This window comes from Aotus nancymaae, unplaced genomic scaffold, assembly GCF_030222135.1.
Source record: "Aotus nancymaae isolate 86718 unplaced genomic scaffold, 86718_ANA_hifiasm-v0.15.2.pri h1tg000006l, whole genome shotgun sequence".
NCBI classification, from domain to species: Eukaryota; Metazoa; Chordata; class Mammalia; order Primates; family Aotidae; genus Aotus; species Aotus nancymaae.
The window spans coordinates 30,307,802-30,328,204 of record NW_026988417.1 but is presented as its reverse complement, the minus strand read 5'-3'; the positions used below and the strand labels follow the sequence as shown (position 1 = coordinate 30,328,204).

Sequence of the window (20,403 nt, the reverse complement as noted above, 5' to 3'; positions counted from 1 at the left end):
TGATCATATAATTTAACTTTTATACATGAATAATAATGGATGTGTTGGAAAAGCCATAAACCAGCACTGTTCTAGGCAAACAGGAACATATTTAAGGAAGGTATCAAAAAAGGAATTTTAGTAATAAATTCTAAAATTAACATCAATTGAAATCATTTTGTGTATACCAGGCTCAGTAAACTAAAATTTATTGGCCACATCCAGCCCCACTGTCTTTTTGTATGTTTTCTCAACTAAGAATTGTATTATGCATCTAACTGATTGAAAAAAAAATCTTGTGTGATTCTTTCTTGTCATATAAGAACCTACACAATATCCTTCATTTTGCATCTTGAATTACAAAGCCTAAAATATTTATAATTTGGCCCTTTATAGTAAAAAGCTTGTCACTCTCTGTATATGCTAATATATTCTACTCTAATAGTTTACATTGTTTCATACTTTGCTACTTATCAGTTTCTCTGATTTCGTGGTTCTCACAACTGAGTAAAATATGGACTCTTATAAAGAAAAGAAAAAAATTCTTTAAACTCCAGATAATACAGTTTTTCATGCAATAGATGAGTAAACATTGACTTACAAAGCAAACTTTTGTTCTGTAAAATTCAGCTTCAACTGAGAATTACCACTGAGAGATACACTGAAATATTACTTTGATCATTATATTAACAAAACTGAAACAATTCTCTCAGTGGACCTCAAATGCCAGTTTAAGAAATTGCTATTCTAGTATATTCCAGCTGTACTGTAGGGTCTGGAAAAGGATTCAAATAATTGTTTTCCTTCTAAAGGCAGGTATTGAAACTATAGGTAAATAATCTATTCAACTACTTACTTTATTTCCTTCTACTCTTTTTTGCTCTCATTTTCTGTATATAAATGTATTATAAAATGGTTTAAATATGCAGTCAAATTTTTATAACAATCCATAAAATTGCAATAAATACATTTTCTGTAATATTATGTAAAGCACATAGAAAAAACTGACATAATCCTATCAAGTTATGACTAATTTGACTAAGTCTTGGATATTGTAATGCATTTTTAGTTAAATTGACAAAATAAAATAAACTTGTTTTTATTTTTTTTTTTTAGTTTTCTTATTCAAGTGTTTCTTTAATGTACTTTTTAGAAAAGTAGGCACACTCATTAACACTTTTGTCTTTTGAAACTCATTCTAATCTTTAAGATAATATCTGGCATTATTTCATTGATCTCATGAATCTTTCTTATGACCTTTCCGGTAAGGGATCACTTGAACCATGATAGCTTACTGGAAAAAACAAAACTGAACATCATGAATAAACTACAGTTTTTTAGCATCACCTGAGAGTGTTGGGTGCAATTTTACATTTATAAACTATTAAGCGTCTTCTACATCTTCCCACAGGAGGTTCAACAAATAAACAAAATTATTTCTGTGTGGGTCACACATATTAAAATCAACCAATGAATGAAATTTACATTTAACCAGAAACACAACAGGAAAAAATAAAATTAGGGTTAAAGGAAAGCATACATAGCTTTCCACATTTTATGTTCATATCCATTCCTTACTCCCTGCGGCTTAGAAAATTTATATTATCTTGGTTAATCACCTTCCTTCATGCAGTTTATAAACAAGTATTAGAGTAAAGGATAAAGATAAGAGAAAATAAACAAATTTAAGTTCATTCCCTATTTACTCTGTTTCCTAAGAGCTCAAGTTAGTTGATATTGTAAGTTTCCACTAAAATAAAGCCGATTGGGTTGCAAATCCTCTAGACCTTAGTTAATTAACTACCTAACATCCCCTTGTCTAGTGGGAAAATGATGTTTGCTTTCCAAAAAGGAAAAGAACAGAGTGAGTAACTTCTCAAAGTGTGGCAAAAGGTTTTGGAATGAGGACACTAAAAGGTTAAAAATACAAAAAGAAAAGAAAAAAGACAAAAACTCAATAGACAATTTCTCTGTGTAATCAACCTATTGAAAACTAAAATCAATTTGGGAATTCTACAATTATTTGATCAATCGTGATAGTACTGACTGTTGGTTGCAGAAATTTGAGTTCCCAAAGTTAGGCTATTTATCAAGCCAAGTTCCACCAAAACCATTGCCTGATAGACTAGATCAGGGGTATTCAGCAGAAATAAATTTGGCTATGAGGTTTCCAAGATTTACAATTTGCTATCTGAAATACTATACAAGTTACAATTACTGCCAGAGTATGCTGTGCAATGTCAAGTGAAGATAATTAGATGTCAGTCTGCACAATTAGTGTCCTCCTCCTGAAATTCCCTCTTTACCAAATAATTATTTTATTCAGGTAAATGTGGAAAGTTTTTATTTTTCTTGTCACTATGGTAAATCATGTGAAATATTTGGATTGGTATGTAAGCCAGTAGAGGGAAGAATGCTAATATTGGTAGAACGTTGTGTTGAAATTTTTATTAACATGAAAATTATTAAAAGTAAAATCTCCCAGACATGGTGGCTGTAATCTCAGCAATAGAGAAAGCTGAGGCAAGAGGATAGCTTGAGGGAAGGAGTTCAAGACCAGCCTGAGCAACATGGCAAGACCCTGCCTCTATTAAAAAAAAAAAATTAGCTGGCAGGGTGGTAGTACATACCTGCAGTCCTAGCTACTTGGGAGAGAAGCTGAAGTGGGAGAATCTATTGAGCCCAGGAGTTCCAGGTGATGGAGAACTATAATGGAACAACTACACCCCAGCCTGGAGATGGAATAAAACCCTGTGTCTAAAAATTAATTAATTAAAATAAATAAAAAATAAGTAAAAATAAATGAAAGTAAAATCTACCTTCATAAATGGCTTATCTAACTACAGATTATGTTGCAGGTCTGAGACTTTCAAGATAAATCTTATAGTGAAGGTAAAATACTGCTGTGAACAGGTCATTGTGCTAAAGTCAAGCTTCTAAGTTACAAGATGAAATTCTTCCAACAAATCGGAGATGGTAAAATAATTAAATCTATGCCTCGGAAGCAGGACTGTGCGGTTTTTGTTGGCCTGCTTCATGCCTATCTTCTTTCCAAAGTGTATCGCCTTATATTTACATGTTTGAGTATTCCTTATTTTTAAATACATTAAGAATGTAATTTTATAGTAAAAAATATTTCTTAAAATCGAAATCAAAAATTTAAAAGACTACATAGTGATCTCATTTTATGTATTATTCCATTAAAATATGTACACGTTTAGTTTTCACCACTAGAAAAGCAGAAAGCCAAAATGAATGGACATATCATTTCTTCACCCCACTCCAAATTGAAGTAGCCTTTCTCACCACATTTCACCATAATTCCTCATTTAGAGAAGAAAGGCTGCCAGTTAAACTCAATTTACAAAGATATCTTTGATTCAAGAAAGTATACGTCATCTAATATAAATACAATATATTAAATATTCACATAAGGCCGGGGAAACTGGTAGAGAAACCTCAGGCAAGGATCTTTAGAATGTTTTTTCAAATTGGTAGATTTTAGCATTGCTGTTGTGAGATGGGACAGAAATTCCAAGCAATCTGTTAGCACACATCCAAATATTTTCTTTCTCTTTTAAGATTCTGAGTTGAAAAGAAGGCCACGATTAAGAGATTGGATAAGAGAAGGTGCTTACTTGAATAGATACCAATTTAATAAATAAAGAAGATAACTATAATAGTCAGGGACATAATATTATAACAAATAGCAAGAAGAATAATTAAAAATAGATGATAAATGATAGAAATATAAAAAGTAGAGAAAGTAAATTGAAGAAAAAAATACATTATCAAAGTAAAAATTATTTTCCCTTTATTTTCTCTATATATTACACAATTTTTAAAAGTCTGTAACTTTTTTGTATTTGTCATTAATTTAGATTAAAAATAAAAATTTCCTAAAAAAAGATAACATTTTGACTTAGAATTACTTTTATCTTAAATGTGAAATTTCTGTAGATGCCTCTGAAAATAAATCAATCTTCATATTAATGATAAGTTCTTTTTCCTACCATATACTGTAAGATTGTAAAGCCAGCCAGGTAAATGTCTCAGGAATTATTTTGATGAAAGTGAAGGATCTGAGTTCTATTCTATTATGAGGCAAAGTAATGTGACAGTTATGCATGGTCCCCCCTAAATCGACAGGTGCTGCCACATTAGCTTCCTTGCTGTGTCTTAATTTACAAGGAATCAAACCATCTTAAATCAAACTGGTACATGCATCCATTCACTTCTCGTCCAATCAAAACTGAATTACCTGTCAACAGAGAAGTACACTTACAAGTGTGAAACCATTTGACCATGTTATATTTTAATTTGCAGAGACCAAAATGACAAGCAATTTATTTACATAAAACTGTACAAAAGCAAATTAAATTATGTAAAGTATTTCATAAATAGTTGGACGAGTGTTTAATACATTTCGCCATGTTAAGCATAGTTGCGTGCATAGTGACTCATAATAAACGATGATAAATTGTTCTCTGCTTCACTATCAACATCCAAGTAGCAGAACAATAGTCAATGATTAACATTACAAACAGATCGTACCACACTGAATGCAAGTGCTTTAAAATGTAGGAAAATCTGAACGTAAACCCTAGGTAGCTGAAAAAAATGATGCCTTCCTCCAGATGTTATCATTGTACCTTTGCTTAGGTCACACCTAACAAGCTTTACTATGTTCATGATCATCTTCATTTTTGTTTTTTGGGTTTTTTTTGCTTAAGGACACATTTACTTATTTATCACTGATAGCATATACCTAAGATTATTTAGGTCTTTAAATTTCTCATGGCTGTTTGATTCTTGACAATTTCTTCTGGTCTGTGTGTTTTATTCTGTTTTCCTACAAGACAGCTTCCTAGGGTAGTGTTTCAGTCAGACATCCTCAGTACCATCTTAGTTCTTCCTCCCATAAAAATAATGCCTCCCTTGTTTTCTGAAACTCAGGCAGCAGGCCAGTCAGAAGCCATACAGAAATGATATCTGGAGATTCAGAAAGAGCAGTAGATTTTAGACTGAAGCTACAGACGTTTTAATACACATAAATTTATATAGTTACTCATTAATTTATAAATGTGTCCTAACGTATAATGCATGCAAAATTCACTTGAGATTCCTGTGTACAGAAAACAAATATGGTTTATATACTGTACAACCAAAATGAAACTGTAGCTAAAAGAAACGCAACAAAAAAGAAATAAAGAATAAAATTCTAAATCAATATTTTACCTTGCAAAATGGACTGATTTCACTCCTGATAAAACCTGTTACTCTTACAATAAACGCTTTCATCTTTTAGTCAGATTTAAGCAGCCCATATTAATGCCTTAATTTCACTTTATGCAATAACAATATTTAAGACTGGTCCATTATCTGAGTTTGTCAGAAGGCAAATTTTTAATATATTATTTATTATTTTCAGAAAATAAACATGGATAAATATACAGGATCAGAAAAGTTGGGAATAGCCCATTTCCCCTTATCGTCCAAACCCAACAACCGTTTTTTTACCATAATAACAGGTATAAAAGGCACAGTTGCTTATTTTGCATTCACTCATTTATTTATTTTTTTTGTTTCTTTTTATTGATTTTTTTTCAAAAGCACTCTATATATGGAGTGGCACCAGATTTAACCTATTCAAAATAAAAGTCATACAAACACAAAATATATTTCTGTGTCATGCCAGCTCATTATAGAATAAACATGTTATGATAGCTAATTCTACTAGAATTACTGTGAATACTTACAGTACACTGAATTTTATTCTTTCACACCCATTTTAGTTCTAAAGAGAGGTTCACGAGTTAAATGACAACGGCATGGCTGTCTTGAATGTGGTGCAAACATCATTGGGGAATGTGGATCCAATTAATCCAACGGTCCGGTGTGACCCGTATTAGTTTTACAGACAAGAGAAGGGTTTAAGATAGAGTGAAATGAGCTATCAGCAGTTTCAATGTCTCGTGAAAGAAAGAAATGCATTAAAAAAAAGTTTGTCGAACATCTGTGTTATGCAATTGAGTATTTCCTTTGTAACGTGCAAGAAAAAATATGTATACATTTCATAAGTATCTTTAGAAGTATTTTGTCTTAATAGGTACTTACAGATTATACAAGGCAGAACTGCTTTAATGCAGTTTCCTAACAAAGTACTAGAATTGCATCTTTCCATAGTGTAAATAATAATCAAACATGAACATGTTCAATTACCGATATTTTAGTCCAATGTTTTTGTTTCATTACATATCTTTTTGCATCCTACCTATTATACATAAACTGACATCAAAATGAAAACTTCATTTAAGAAACAGCATAAGGAAATGACCCCCAAATAGTACCCCACCAAACAGAGAAGTGGTTTTCCAAGGTAAGTATTTTGAGGACCTATAGTGAATTATCAACCTATATTCCAGGCTGTGTCACTTTATATTCTAAGAAATTCTGCAAAGCATGAAACTACCCAAAGCTACATTGTTTCTACAGTTTGCTAGGTAGCCATCAAGGCTATGCCTTAACCAGCTTACAAACATTCATTGACATTGATGAGAGTTTGTTGTGTTCACACCTGTTATTCCCTATTCTGTCCATGGATTGTCACTTTTGTCTGAATGTCCCAGCTCAATTTTCAGGCGTATTCGGTTATCCTCTATAGAGTAAGTAGCTCAAAATCTGCATATTCTGTTTCTTTTTATTGCACTGGAAAAACTCTGCTTTCCACTTTGGGATATACATCCTGTGAAAAATGTCACTGCCCAGAACCCCTTTCTTTCATGTTCAGTCTAGATTTAAAACATATATTAAATAATGTTCAAATCACATTACTGATAAATTCAATTAGGGTGTCACCTTGTTTCAATGTTTTGAGTCTCAAAATATTTCTATATTGCACACAATTTAAAATGAATGCACTTGTGGTGCATGAACGTGTGCACTGAACAAGTAAAAAATGCAATTGTCATTTAAAATAATGGATAAAAAGAGCAGCAAGCATAGCCTGGATTCTAAAATGATAATTGTGGACTTCACTAACAAGACTGTATACCAATGCATCTTTCTTGACCTACCCATGACCCATAAATACTATTTTAAAACATGGAATCTTCCCTGATAATATTACCTGAAACTAAACTTGGACCTCAACCAATTGCCTATTATAATACCAAAAATATATCTCACTAGTTTTCATTTTCTGAGCTTTCAAATGAAATCCATTTTAAAAGAAGAAACGTTTTCCTGGGCACTATAAAATAAGCTAGTGTTTGATTGTTTCTGTGCGCACACGGGTTCAGTTGCTTTTGTTGCTTAATGGTTTTCCACGACAAGACCAAATCAACTTCATGATTTCCCTGATCCGCCATATGATCTTTGGCCTTTGGATGATACAATTGTTCAAGTTAGTTAATAATAGTGGTCCTGTTCTGAAAAAAATATGCTTTTTTGTAAGTCATAATTAGTGAAATTGATACATGTAATCAAGACTGTGTGTATACTGAGAATATTTGGTGAATGTATGAAATTGAAGTTGATGCTCTTGACCTGAAAATAACAACATATGCCAATTTAGGACTGCAATCACCCACTGAGTATTGTTTTGCTCTTAGTCTTTGTTGGAATATTAAAGCTTTGATCTTCCCAAAATGCTTTTTAATACAGTCCCTCTTTCTAAGGACTGTACCTTTAGAGAGACTCTATCACTTTCAAAGGATTGTCTTTGATGGTGATAAACCATATTCCGGTGGCATGTCTGAAATATATTTTATCTGTCCTGCTTATTTTTGACCAGCCAGATGACACTCGAACAAAATCAAAGTGACTAAAATCATGCTTCAGCTTAGGGATAATGAGAGTGTGTTGTGTTCTGCTAATCAGGCTTCGTACAGTTACCGTGAAAGAAACTTGCAACCATCCCCTCTTTCTTTTTCTTTTCTTTTTTTTTTTTCTTTTGGAGAGGGGTGGGGAAGAGAAAGTGAGAGTTGGGAATCAGTGAAGGGGTTAGACATGCAAGTAACAAGGATGGTTTCTACATTGTACAGTAGAATCAGGCTAACAGTATCACTAAAGGCCTGATCTGGAGGCAGAAGTGGCAGGCAAACCTTTGTCTCTTTGGTAGCCCCTTCTCTGTGATTAAACCATTTTGCTTTGTAAGGTTTTTTGCCCCTTATTCTCCTTTTCATACATGTAAAGAACTTTGCTGTTGCTCCTTTATAGCCTACAGGTAAACTTCTCTTCTAGTGAGAGTATTCACGGGAGATGGCTTATATTCCCCCGTTTTTGTAAGGGGAATATCCTCAGGGTTGGCTTCCTCATTTTTGCTGAAACTAGCTGCACTGAAGGTCTCATAGGATGAGGTTAACTTTTTGTTCAGGAGGTTTCTGTTGCGGTCACCCATGATGGCGGCCTCCCCATTGGCCAGCTTTTCCTGGCTTCCTCGTTCATCAACAGGCATGAAAGTAGAGAGTTTAGGCTGGCTCTTCTTCCTCTCGGGAGAAGTGCGGACCGGCATCCAGCAGGAGTCTGAGTGGCCATACTCATCACACTCACGAGTGCACTTCCCGGTCAGGGCTACATCTGGAAGAGGCCTTGAATCTGAAATCCAAGGAGAATAACCCATTAGTATTGGACACTCCTCAACAGGCTTCCCTGATCTACGTGGCATTGCGGGAAATATATAAATATATTCCTTACCATCTTTTTTTCTCATTTCCCAACACCCTCTAGCTCATCATTCCATAGATTGGTTTTTAATCTCATGTGCATCAAATATAAGGTTTTGCAAAGACATTCAATATTATAGAGTAGGAAAATAGACAAAATGATATATTTTGATACAAAAGTGTGTCGATGAGACTGATATATATGTGTTTGTTACAGGACAGGGACATGAGGATATTCTCAATTAGAAGCTCTAAGTACATAGGTAAATTTGTATGGGTGTTAATATTTTCCACATCCATAAGAAAAATTATTAAATCCAAATAGACAATTTTCTGGACTTATAAATTATCCCAGAAGCGGTGTGCTTTTGCCAATTGGATTTCTTGCTGTTAATGCATTATTCATGGAATGCAAATATGCAAAACCTTATATTTAAAATATATGCTAAGACATGGGGTGACTCAGAAGTAGAACGTAAATTGACAGTACATTACGCAGTAAAAAGTAAAATACTGGTAGTTATAGGTATGAGTATACTAACAATATCACGCACCTGCCCACCCTACATCCCCCTCACCCCATGCCAAATGTGCTGTAGGGTAATTCCCTGAGTGTTCACACAGAAATGCATCAGCCATATTATCTGAAATGTAATGTATTGGGTGAATATAGGCAAGTTACTACACTTTTGATGAACTTGCACGTACTCCTAATTAATGGTGCCGTCCAATAAAGTGGGCAATGACTTTTACTTTTAAAAAGCTAAATCATGTCCAAATAATTCTTAGGAAACAAGACTAAAGATGGCAGTTAATAATTATGTGTATGTGTAATTGAAAGCATGTGTCTGTCTTTGGAGAATTGTTATGTATTTTCTAAATATTAAAAATGTTTTTATAGACTGTTTTTGTTTGAGAAAGAGAGAATGGGAGATAGAAAATCCTGCTCTACTTCAACAGATTCTAAGGCAATAACCTGGAGGGTTTTATTTAAACTGTTTTATTGTATTTTATTGCCAAACAGAATAACATAATATGATTGCATTCCAGTTATTGTCACATGGTATCATTTTATTCTAAGACTTGGGACTTAAAGACTGACAAATTTGACCTCTGAAAATATATTTGCAATCAGTGGAGTAAGTGAGATCTGCGTATGCACACTCCTAGTAGATTCGTTTAAAATAGAAGTTATTTAAATTATTCCCGATATAAGTACACTCTCTGCTTTTGCTTCCACATACCATCCCCTGTAGTTTAACATTTATATAGGATATTTTAGAAGTTATACTTGGTTAAATCTCCTAAATTAAGGATTTCCACTATTGCTGGTCATTTTTCTCTTCAATGATAGGTAACTGAAATATTGACATTTTTTGGCTCATTGATGATTGAACACTGAGGTTCAATCCCACTGAGGTCCTGGGACTTTTATGCCCTGTACTAAGCATTCACATGGAAATTCCAGTGTTCTACACAGAAATCTAGAATTACCTGACCCTCTTCTGTAGGTAAAGTGTAAGGTTAATTATTTATTCCAGTTGCCCATGCTGCCATTTGACTTCTAAGTGGGCATATTATCTTAATTTTATCATCAAAAGGAAGAAAGTACTTTATTACTCATTTTTTATCCTAAATTTTCTGTTTCTCAAAGATGTAGTTTAGATGCATTGTAAAAACCAAATTATTGACAAATTTTATTAATGGTTTTTTTAATATAGTTGGTTTAAATGAACAAACCGCAAGTTCTTTGAGAATATTTCCTATCTTGGGATACTTTTTTTTTTAACTGACCTAAATGATTTGAACAGGGGGAAAAAAGCATACAAATGAGAAGTGTAAGATCAGGTCTACTTTTTACTCAAAAAATTTCCTTTTTCTTCACTGCTTCAACAAATCAAATGGTTCCTCTTTTCTTATGATAGTCATGGCAAGGACATGTGAAAATAATCAGGAATTGAGCTTCTGAAATAGAAAAATAATATCTTTATGAATGTGGTTATCATTCCCTGCAGAAATGACCCAGAACTGTCTCCAGTCGTCTCTCCATATTTATTTATGTCTCACACAATATGTCAGCTCACTTATACAATGACTTATACAGGTGGCTGCTTTTCAGGGATTAATTTGTGTTTTTACCTTGAAAGTCATTGCACTTGTTTTCCTTCTGTTTGAGATTCATTTATAAACAGGTTGTAATTCTATATTGATGCTCAAACAAGTCTTCTTACTTTTTAACTTGTGTACCTAAACTATCTACTGCTCATAAGAGATTATACTCATTTATTAAATAGATTGACTGAGTCTCCAATCAGCTGTGAGATGCTCTTCAGTTCTTTCCTTCAGTCTTTACTTCATAGTCTGGAGTATTTTCTGCCAAAATTGATTTCCTCTATTGCTTTTAATGAAAGGCAGCTTGTCTTCTGTGCCATCTTATACATGCAAGCTGCCACATCTCTATCCAAGAAGCATGACTTTTAATAAGGATCTCCTGTCATTTCCAAAATAAAACACTTGATTGGGGACCACAGTGGAAGTTGACAAGCCTAATTGGCTGAGACATGTTGCAGTGTTTGTCATCAAATTTAGAAAAATAATCAAGAAGGTCTATAAGAGATTCATCACAAGCAATCAAAACTTCCAATTTGGTTGACTAAAGTGAATCTTCAAAAGAAACACCAGTGATTAACAAATGCAATCTGTATTACGATGCAATTTATTAAAGAAGGGCATGAGTGAAATTGTATTTTTCTTTGTTTACATATTTTCTTATTTTAATTATGCATGCATATATTATAAATTTTTAAAAACACAAAATTTATGCAGGATCTTAGAGAATCATCAAATGCAATTCTTTCTTCTTTGCACAAAAGAGGTACTTTTAAACTGTCCTACTTTTTGTGGCATTATAGAGGAAAAACCTTTCATAATTAGTAACTCTTCTGATTCCTTCACTGAGGGATGTGTTTTCTAAAATCTAAGAATATTATTTTATGCTTTAGCGCTGTTTTTTAAAATTTTGATCTTAGTGAAGATGGAAAACCCCTGATCACAAATCTTCTTAGCTGGCATTGAGTGAATCAGTACAAATGGACAATAGGAAAATGTAATAATATTCTCTGTAAGCATTTTCCAAAATAAAGCCAGCTCTTCAGAGATTTTTTTTTCTGTATTTCTCAATGCCCCCATACCCCATCAATCATATCAAATTTTGAGAAGACTGGAAGTAAAATTGGGATCCATCAAATCCTGTTCTTGCTTAACATACTCGCAGAGGTTTCCATTTTAATCAAGTTACACTATTTACTAGAACCATTGCATCATTTTAGAAAGTTAAGATCCTTTCCTAGACATAAAGTTAATGTCCCTCTTGAAAGCAGACAGTTTTTCTTTTCTTTTTTTGAGACAGGTTCTCACTCTGCTGCCCAGACAGTAGTGCGGTGGCACAATCTTGGCTCACTGCAACATTTGCCTCTTAGGCTCAAGTGATTCTCCTGCACAGCTGCGGTTACAGGCATGTGCCAGTGCCACTCGGCTAATTTTTGTATTGTTAGTAGAGACAGGGTTTCACCATGTTGGCCAGGCTGGTCTTGAACTTCTGACCTGAAATGATTCACCCGCCTCAGCCTCCCAAAGTGCTGGGAGAAAGTAGACAGTTTTAAGCCATCGTACTAGCAAACAATCTTGGAACAATTCATAACACATGAAGTACTTCCCACATGAAGTTCATCTCTTTAATTTAGCACCTCAAACATATAGCAAGGAGGATGGAGCAGAGAAGGGGTCCAAGCTATGCGAGAGCTGAAGCCAAAGAATAAGTGTTTTGACTTTCAGTTTACTGTTTTCCCACTACAACACATTGCTTCTTCTTAAAATATAACAGTTGAGTTATTTAGAGGTCAATTACTGCTACTTATAACCATCAGAAAAAGCTACAGTCTGCAAAGAAAGAGAAAACAAATCTGAGTAGCACAGGAAATAGATGTCACAGAGTCACAAATTTTACTAATTAGTGAAAAGAATGACACAACCTGCCTAAAACTATGTTTCTGAAAGTGGGGAAAATTATATGCTATCCTAAGAAGTCAGATTTTCACTCAAAAACAGTATTTTTGTTCTTACTAGGCAGGATAGGTAGATGGGTGGTGGGCAGATGTTGCTAGATGCTGTTACAATGACCTCAATGAGAAGTGACAGATAGATAATAGATAAAATCATTAGAAATAACAAGGAAAGCCCAGGTTTAGAGAGGAATTTCATGTTTCCAGAAGCTGCCCTACACAATTCAGAACCCATTAGCGGCATCATTATGATAGGAGAGCACAGTAGACTCGTTAAGACTTGAAGACAGTTCTGCACCAGGAAGGATTTTAAGTATGCAGAGTTATGCCTCCTGCTAGATTCCAAGTCACTCACTCTACTCCAGGTCTGTGGCTTTGGGCTAGAGATACATGGATCTTTGTATTTACTGAGAGAAGATATGAAAAGGTTATATTTAGTTTTAATATATTTCCAATGAGTCTTCTTAAAGATCAGATATGTAACACCATATGTCATTTGCTTATTTAATTCCTACATTATTTATCTTGCTGACCACATGAGATAAATGGGTTGTAAGTCCACGTGTGGAGTTCCCTTACGTCCACACCATTCCTCCAGTTTGGCCATCAACATCAAGCTCCAGCATATGACTAACATTACTTGACAAAATCTGCAAAAAAATAAGTAGCAATTTCTTTTCTTTATTAATTTATATTATTTTGTTTTATTTTATCTTATTTTTTGAGATAGAGTCTCGCTCTGTCACCCAGGCTGAAGTGCAGTGGCACAATCTCGACTCGTTGCAACCTCCACCTCCTGGGTTCAAGCGATTCTTGTGCCTCAGCCTCCTGAGTAGCTGGCACTACAGGTGTGCACGACCAAACCCAGATAATTTTTGTATTTTTAGTAGAGATGAGGTTTGGCCATGTTGGCCAGGCTGGTCTCGAACTCCTGACCTCAAGCGATCCGCCCGCCTCGGCCTCCCCAAGTGCTAGGATTATAGGCGTCAGCCACTGCGCCTGGCCTGGTATTTTCTTCATTTAGAGACAAAATAACAACAACAACAACAAACACACATACGAACCTTTTCCTTTTTCCCTTTTTAAAGTGTTTGGTTTTCTTTCCATGCTTCTTGACTTCCCTCTACACAAAGACTTTTATTTTTTCTAGAAGCACACTTAAATGCTCGTGAAATTTGGTGGACTTATAGGGGGTTTTACAAAAGGATAAACAGGAAAAATAAAAGGTAAGTTAAAAGTATTTTATAAAAATTATTTTCAATTCCCTTCACCGTCATTGGTCCAAATGAAAATATCTCTTTTACTCAAATGATTAAATAAGTGCTTTATTCTAAAATAGCTGTTAGAAAATTGTTTACTTTCACCTTATATGATAGGACTGAGGAAAAAATAATTAAATAAATGCTGGTTAACCAAAACTTTTTTTTGGAAAATTATTATCGCAGTTGATAAAGATTGGAGGTGAAGAGACAAGATCCAAAAGATGCACAACTGGTCTGGACTTGACTTTTTCATATAAATAACTAAGAGATCCCCGCCTTTTGCCTGTTGGGGAATTTGGGAAGACTAGACAGGCAAACACATCACCGTTCACAGTCACAGTTCACAGTCAGGGCAGGAGTCACTGATTCAGACCAGCAGTTTGTGAACCTCTAAATGTGGGGACACTTTCTGGAAGAGGGGAAATTTATAGTTATGTAAGTAAGTGTCACTCTGGCCACAAAAGGGCCATTAAGATTCCTAAAGCGTGTTCTAATTTATTATAAAATCACTTGATTTAACCAAATTAGAAGAATATGTGAAGACCAGCCAATCAGTCACTCCTTGCTGCAGCATCATCTGTACCATTCCTGGGCCTTTCCTGCAAACAGTGATAACTTTTGAAAAGAGCAGGAGATTTAGAGTCCCAATATTGCTCACTGTGATTTCCCGGCTCAACCACTTAGAAGCTGTGTGACTTCTGACATAATTTTTCTGAGCTTCAAGTTCCTTATATGTGAGATAATAATACCTACTCCCCCATGTATTGTGAGATAAAAGAGTTAATGTCTATACAGCTCGTAATATGGTCCCGGCTGCCGTGTAGGTGTTCAGTAAATAGTAGGTCATAGCCCCTGGAGAGATTTAAGGAGGTAGATATTTTTTTTCTCTCTGCAGTCTTCCAGGAATAAAAAGGATATTGTTGAAGAGAACATGCTCAGCAGCCAGGTGATCTAGATTCACATTCTAACTTTGTTACTTCACAGCTGTATGAATGTGGACAAGTTACTCAATTTTAGTTTCCTCATCTGTATAATAAATGTTTAAGAATGTATTAAAGTCTTAGAACGACTGTGAGAATTAAATGTAATTCTTTAATACATGTAAACTACTTATAATAATTCTTGACACACAGTAAGGCCTCAATAAATATTACCTACTTCAGGTGCACACTCCCTTATCCAAATTCAGTCTTCAAAAGATCTTAGGAAACAAAAAGGGTTTCTTTTCCCCCCTTCATAAGTTTACAACAAACCTGATATGAATTAATGCAAGACTGTTTTCATCTTTTTTAGCTCAAATAGTGTGAATATTCAAATGTTTTACTATAGAAATAACGTGTTTAATTAAACGCATGGCCTTAGAATCTTAGATTTTTAAAATAATATATGTCACATGTATGATGTTAACTCTTATATGAAGGATTCCAAATTTTGCGATGTATCTGTCCCCAGCCATTTCAGATAATTTATTATAGAGTAAGTACCAATTGTCAACCAAATGGGTACATATTTTGAGTTACTCTTCTAGTAGTGCTAATAGATTTATGCTGATAGAGTCTGTGATACACAGAGCTATTATCTATCTAGAAAAATATGCTGGCTACCGCGTTCTGGTTACTCTACATTAGGCACCCTCTGAATACTTCTTTATTAGGTGTTTGCCGAAAAAAGATTTATTCAGCATGTGTCCTGGTTGCTCAAAATTCAAGGGCAAATGATGTATTATTTGGAGTTATCGTTACAACCTCACAGATTAACCTCACAAGTAATTGTTTCACTTGAAACTTGCCCCTAAGATATTAGGTTGCCGGCTTGCTATCTTGCTTCGCTTGCATGGGCACTACAAGGACCAGCTCCATTTAAAGACGGGTCAAAATAAGCAATAAATTACTTTAAGAATAAAAAGTTGAAAATCAGGACAAGACAATGTAAACACAGGGTAAATACCTAAAATGCAATGCTCTATTCATACATCAAAAATAATAAAACCAAACAAGCCATTCAGCATGAGCTGTGAAGATTTCATGATGCACAGACGTGCATTTCTTCCAGTCTCCCTACACACACCCACTTTGGAATGTGACGTTACTACTCTCACTGTCGATTTTGCACCCCTTGAAACTGGACTAGCGTTGACAACCAGAATGTGGCAGAAGGGATACCATGCTAATTTTAGTCTAGCTATTAGGAGGTCACATTTTGCATTCACTTCTGGAACTCTGGGATCACCATTCTGAGAGAAAGCATGCTCTAGCCTCTTTGCAGATGGAACCCCACTTCAGAGAGAAAGACCCAGCTGTCCCAGCAAAGTCTTTCCTAGCCAGTACTTCAGGTGAATGCAGCCACATGAGTGAACCAGGCAGAACATGAAAAACCATGTAGCCAATCCATAGAAATGTGGGAAGTAATTGATCTTTGTTGTTTGAAGTTTGAAGCCACTAAGTTATATTTGCGTGTCTGTTTGTTTGGAGGGAAGAGGTCATTGACAAAGCAATAGGCCACTGAAATAATTATCATAGATATATTACCTGCAATAAATTAACTGTTCCAAGCAATAGCCTGGGATCTAACAACAGTACATTCTACTTCTTTTTCTTTTTTTGAGATGGAGTCTAGGTCTGTTGCCAGGCTGGAGTGCAGTGGCCTGATCTCAGCTCACTGCAACCTCCGCCTCCCAGGTTTAAGAGATTCTCCTGTCTCAGCCTCCAGAGTAGCTGGGATTACAGGCACACCCTGCCATGCCCAGCTAATTTTTGTATTTTTAGTAGAGATGAGGTTTCACCATCTTGGCCAGGATGGTCTCCAGGATGGTCTCGATCTCCTGACCTCGTGATCCGCCCATCTTGGCCTCCCAAAGTGCTGGGATTACAGGCGTGAGTCACCGCGCCCAGCCCATTCTACTTCTTTTAAGTCTCTTTATCATGGATAATAGACTGACCAATATCACCACAAGTACAACCCTTTTAACAGAACATTTTCATAGATATAAGCATATTTAATTAAGAAGTTCAAGTAGAGGGCTACTATCTAAAGCTTTAGAAATTCTGGTCCTTTAATTACAGGATTCCACTGCGTTATACCTAGGAGTGCTCTAGTTCAAGCTGACATGCCAAGACAATATTAAAATGTTGAAACACATTTGAAAGCATCAGCAACTTTTCTCCGTACCTTAGGCTAAACTCAGACAGCAATTGAATGTATCTCAAGAAGCATTTACTGCCCTTAGGCTTAGACCACTGTCATTCTGAATGTGGCATTATTATATACAGTGGAGATCCTGCACGCCATGTCTCAAGCAGTCTTGCTGAATCAACTCGAACATGAATCTGCTGGTTGGCACATGAAAACTGCACGACAGCAGAAAAATGTGTGGAGACTGCTTGAAAGCGATCAATTTATGCACATCAGAGATGTGGCTTCACTTAGGTTCTCCTCTTTACCCATGCCAAGTTAGAGACAGCAGAGGTTCTCGCGTGAAGGAGCAGAATGGAAAGAAAGGAAAGAAGTGCTGCAAATGAGCTGATTCTCTGATATGGATAAAGAGCATTTACAAAACCCAGGAACAGACAGGACCATATATTCCACAATAACCAATGGATTATCCCTCTAAGAACAGACTCAACACTTGGTCCTTCATGTTTATTTTTTCACGGAAATAATCGTAGCTTTCATGATTTTCCTTCTAGTCTCTTGGATTTTCTTATATTCAAAATTACTTGCTCAGAAATTATGAACTTTAATATTCTGTTGAAAACTGAATGTACTGTCTCTTCTCATAAATTCAAATGTGTACCCAGAAAATTTTACATACAGTTTCTGTGGGGTTCAAGATACCTGAATTAGCATCTCAGAATAGTTCCAACATCCAAGTGGATGAGAAAAAGGCAGTGTACTTTTATACTTACACCTTTTCCTCCCATTGAGTTAGAATCAAAAGTTAAGAAATATTTAAAAATTCAACACCTATTATCAAAAAGTAGAAATTACACATGGTAAATAAACTCCCATTCAGTGACACAAAGATTTAAAACAAACAAATTATAAAACACATATTTAGAAGAAAAGGAAACAGGTCTAATTATGTTAATATTTTAGGTTAGTTCTTCAGAGGCCCAAATCTGAAAATTCCAATAATTTGCAAGATTTTGTTTAAACAGAAAGTTGATGCTTGGGAATGGATTTAACCGGCTGGTGATCACCAACCTGAAAACCTGTTTTCTTTTGTAAAATCCATGTTCAGCATTTGCTTCGAACCAGTGTCTTGAATTGCCAGCAACTGAATCTTCACGTTTATTTGTCATAAGAAGAGAAATCAGTTCTTGTTATCATGGAAGTCCAAATAAGAATAATAATGATGCACATGGGGTGCTTTCTATGAGTTAACAGAATTTTTTAGCTACTTTACAATGATTTTACTAGAAAGTGTGTTGGTGTGGTACTAAAAGAGTTGGAAGTATCAATTTAGAGCCATTTTACTTTAATGGTCTCAAACTGTCAAAGTTTTACATCATAACTGGGTAATTATCATCTGGTAGTATGATCTTTTTACTCATTAGTTCTGTAACTGGATTATTAACTAAAATGTTTATTATTTAAGATAAAGTTGTAGCATATATATTCTGTAATAAATATTAATATTGGCTTCAGGAATGGATGTTTACTCTAAAAACAGTACATAAAGTCTCCATTAACTGTAAGAATATTACCTGTGGGTTGTAATGTTGAAGGAAGTGCTCATTTTATCTTTGCTATTCCCCGTGACATATATTTTTATACAAATAAAAAGATGGAAGAGAAAAGAGAACTGAAAAACGTATAATAGGTATTTTTCTCAAACTACCTTTGCTTCCATATAAACCATCATAAAGCATTTCAAAAGTAAGTGAGAAGCAAGAAATAGCCTCTGCAATAAGTAACTCTTATTAAAATACCTAATGAATACAAATATGTTAAATCAAATTCAGTAGTAGCGGATGTCTTAAGAAATAACATACCATTACAGTAGACATCATGTGATATAAGGTATTTCTATGTTTCATTTTCTATTTTTTTTATGTGAAAGTCTAAAAGGGATCACATTAAAGCTCAAATCACATTGGGTGTAGAATTGAAAGGTGATCACTTTTTGCACGGGGCAAATCATAGCAATTTAGATTTACTAAAGTAATCCTAATTTTTTTAATGTACCGAATATCATGGCATCCATTCATTTTTCTTTGCTGTAGTGATCCTGAGAAACTACACAGCTATTCTAATAACATGGTTATTTTCAAATCATATTCAAATATAATATATTCAAATCATATTCTCAAACTCTTTGCTTAGGATTGCCTATTGAAACATTTCAGAAATCACAGAGAAAAGCTTATTGGGTTGGAACTTCTCCTTTAATAACAAGCTGAATTGTAATAGAATTTCATTAATGATAGTGATTTGAGAGAAAGACAAAGGTTTCAACCTCTGAGGAAGGTTTCAAGCAAACATTGAGTTCTGAAATACTGTTGAGAGATGAGGTTCTGAGAGCTTTTAGTAGGGGCTAAAAAACCATTCACGGGAAGAGTTTTAAACATTTGGAATGCTGGCTTCTTACTCCGGTCAATAAGCTGATCAGTTGAAAGTAAAACTGGCAATCACAATTAGGAGCAAGAGTGTTGAAGAGCTCAGGAGTGCAGAGCAGGTAAATAAAAGGAAAAGGAAGAACATGATCTCTGGTGACCAGCAAACAAAACTCAATGATCAGCTACAAGGGGGGAAAAATCAATGAAGCAACACTGGATCAGGTTACTTCATTGATTTTCCCGGCTCATTGAAATGTTTTCCTTTATTTACTTCCTATTTCTTTGGAGAGTGGCAAAATCTCACTGTTAAACTTCCCTGGGAGCCTGCGATGGGCGGAGAAGCAAGCTCTGGAGATCCCCTCATGCCTGCATTATGCCTTCCCAGGCTGCATGGATTCTGAAGCATCAGAGGTAGTCTTAGTGCTCCCTGTGATGGGGCTGGAGCTTCCCTACACATTCACGCTCACAACCTCTCTTGGCAGGCAGAATAATGGTCCCCTCCAAAAATGGATGCATCCTAATCTGTGGAACTGTGAACGTGCTAGATAACATGGTAAAGCGGAATGAGGGTTTCAGGTGGTATTGCTACCTGAATTCTTCATTCCCCCTTGCCATGGTTGCTAATAAACTAATCTTAAAATAGGGAGATTATACTGGATAACCTGACTGAGCCATATTGTAATCAAGGGTTCTTAGAAGTGGAAGTAGGAGGCAGAAGAAAAGTCAATGTCAGAATAAAGTTATGTGAGAAAGACTGAACTTGTCATTGCCAGCTTTGAAGATGGAAGAGGGGCTACAAATCCAGAAATGTAGGCACGCTCCAGAAACTGGAAGAGGCAAGGAAACTGATTCTCCCCTTGAGTCTCTAGAGAGGAAT

At 35.1% G+C, this 20,403-nt stretch overlaps 1 protein-coding gene across 5 annotated transcripts in view; it reads right to left on the bottom strand.

The window, feature by feature from the left end:
• Window positions 1-4,272: 4,272 nt before the first annotated feature.
• PCDH7 (protocadherin 7) overlaps window positions 4,273-20,403 on the bottom strand; it is a 421,284-nt gene continuing 405,153 nt past the window's right edge. For 2 of the 5 annotated variants that reach the window (XM_012458179.3, XM_012458170.3), the window contains exon 3: window positions 4,273-8,577. In XM_012458179.3, coding sequence (XP_012313602.1) covers window positions 8,201-8,577 — 377 coding nt within the window. In that variant the 3' untranslated portion in view covers window positions 4,273-8,200. The remainder of the gene's footprint in view (window positions 8,578-20,403) is intronic. The other 3 variants (XM_064366227.1, XM_064366228.1, XM_012458198.3) reach the window with 2 other exon arrangements.